General features: G+C 32.1%; 1 protein-coding gene across 1 annotated transcript in view; it reads left to right on the top strand.

Annotated features, from left to right (window-relative positions):
- The first annotated feature begins 884 nt into the window (after nt 1–884).
- Nucleotides 885–1,740, top strand: part of LOC103212648 (olfactory receptor 7A10-like) — a 6,838-nt gene continuing 5,982 nt past the window's right edge. The window contains exon 1 of the mRNA XM_007958620.2: nt 885–921. Within this exon, the coding sequence (XP_007956811.2) occupies nt 888–921 (34 nt within the window). The 5' untranslated portion in view covers nt 885–887. The remainder of the gene's footprint in view (nt 922–1,740) is intronic.

Below are 1,740 nucleotides of genomic sequence, written 5' to 3'. Positions count from 1 at the left end.
TATTCTTTCACCAGTACAAATACACTTTTGATTAATGTAGTGTTATCTTGAACTCAGGAATTGTGAGTCCTTATATTCTCTCCTTTTTCATCAGTGGTATATTGGCTCCTCTAGGTATTTGCCTTTGCATATAAACGTTAGAGTCGTTTTGTTGCTATGTGGAAAATAGCTGGTTTGGTATTTGGTTGGAATTGCCTTAGTGTGTATAAATCAACTTGGGAAGGATTGACATCTTCACAATGTTATTGATTCTTCCAATTCCTGAGTACAGAATATCTATACATCTATACATTTATTTAATTCTTCTTTTATTTCTCTCATCAGTGCTTTGTAGATTAAGAGCAATCAATTTTGTGTATCTTTTGTTAGATTGACACTTACGTATTACATTTTTGGGTGTTATTGTAAAGATATATAGAGAGATATGTCACTTCTAATTCTAATTCTTCATTTCTAATATGTGGAATACTATTGGCTGTCACATATTCATCTCATACTTTGTCACCTTGCTTTCCTTACCATTTTCAGCAATTTTTTTTTTTTTTTGTTATTGTTTCTCTGGAATTTTCTACATAGAAAATGATATCTTCTGTGAACAAAGACAGCTGTATTTTCCCCTTCCCAATATGTACCCATTTTATTTCTTTATTTTGGCTGCTGTGGTGGTGCTAGTTAGGACATCCAGTCCGATGTTAAATAACAGGGTAAGAGGGAACATCCTTTCTCTCTTGCTCATGACGTAAAGGGGAAAGTATATAGTTTTTATCATTGAACACAATCCTACCTATGAGTTGTTGTATGTTCTTTATCAATGCAAGGAACATCTATCTATTTGTAGTTTTGGGAGAATTTTTTTATATGTAAGTAATGGTTTTGAATTTTATCAAATGTTTATTCTGCTTCAATTGATATTATTATATGGTATATGTTTCTTTAGTTACTTGATGGAGTGTATTGCATTAATGGATTTTCAAATTTCGAACCAATGTTTCATACCTGGAATAAATCTCACTTTGTTGTATTGTGTAATTATTTTGATACATTGTTGGATTCACTTTGCTAGTATTTTGTTGAAAATTTTTGTATTTTTTGCCATGAGTGATATCGGTCTACAATTTTTCTGTATTATAATAGTTGTTTTTTTATTTTATTTTATTTTTATTAGAGTAATGCTGGATTCACAGAATGAGTTAGGAAACGTTCCCGTTGCTCTTATTTTCTGGAAGATATCATGGTAAATTGGTATCATTTCTTCTTTAAAAGTTGGTAGGACCCACTAGCACTTCACCAATTTATTAAATAATTACAATTTCTCATAGCAAAATACCTCCCCAAATGATTGGTTTTTGAAAAAATTAAGTGGAAGTCTTTTGTTAGAATTCTTTGCCATTTTCTCTATGTATATTTCAATTATGTACTTAAGTGTATTTGAAAGTTCCCTTTATAATATGAGCAGAGGAATCAATTTAAGTCATGAAAATTGAAAACATTTATCGGGTTGGGTATTCCACTGTTATTGTATTTCTGGGAATTGTGTAAAGCTGCCAGAGTGTAAAGAATTGCTGCCCATCACTCCTGCTCTGAATCTTCCATAAATTTTCATAATCTCCTTTCCTCCCTTTTTCTCTGCTTCATTCCTTTCTTCTTCTCAGGAGACTAGCTTTCTCTCCTTCTCTATCCACATGGCAGAAGACAAAACAAAAATGCCTGCCTCAGCACTGACTGGTCCTTGAGATACTC

This window comes from Orycteropus afer, unplaced genomic scaffold, assembly GCF_000298275.1.
Source record: "Orycteropus afer afer isolate SDZICR_OR568_19922 unplaced genomic scaffold, OryAfe1.0 scaffold01048, whole genome shotgun sequence".
Classification (NCBI taxonomy): domain Eukaryota; kingdom Metazoa; phylum Chordata; class Mammalia; order Tubulidentata; family Orycteropodidae; genus Orycteropus; species Orycteropus afer.
The sequence above is the reverse complement of the archived record's forward strand: the minus strand, read 5'-3'. Positions and strand labels throughout refer to the sequence as shown.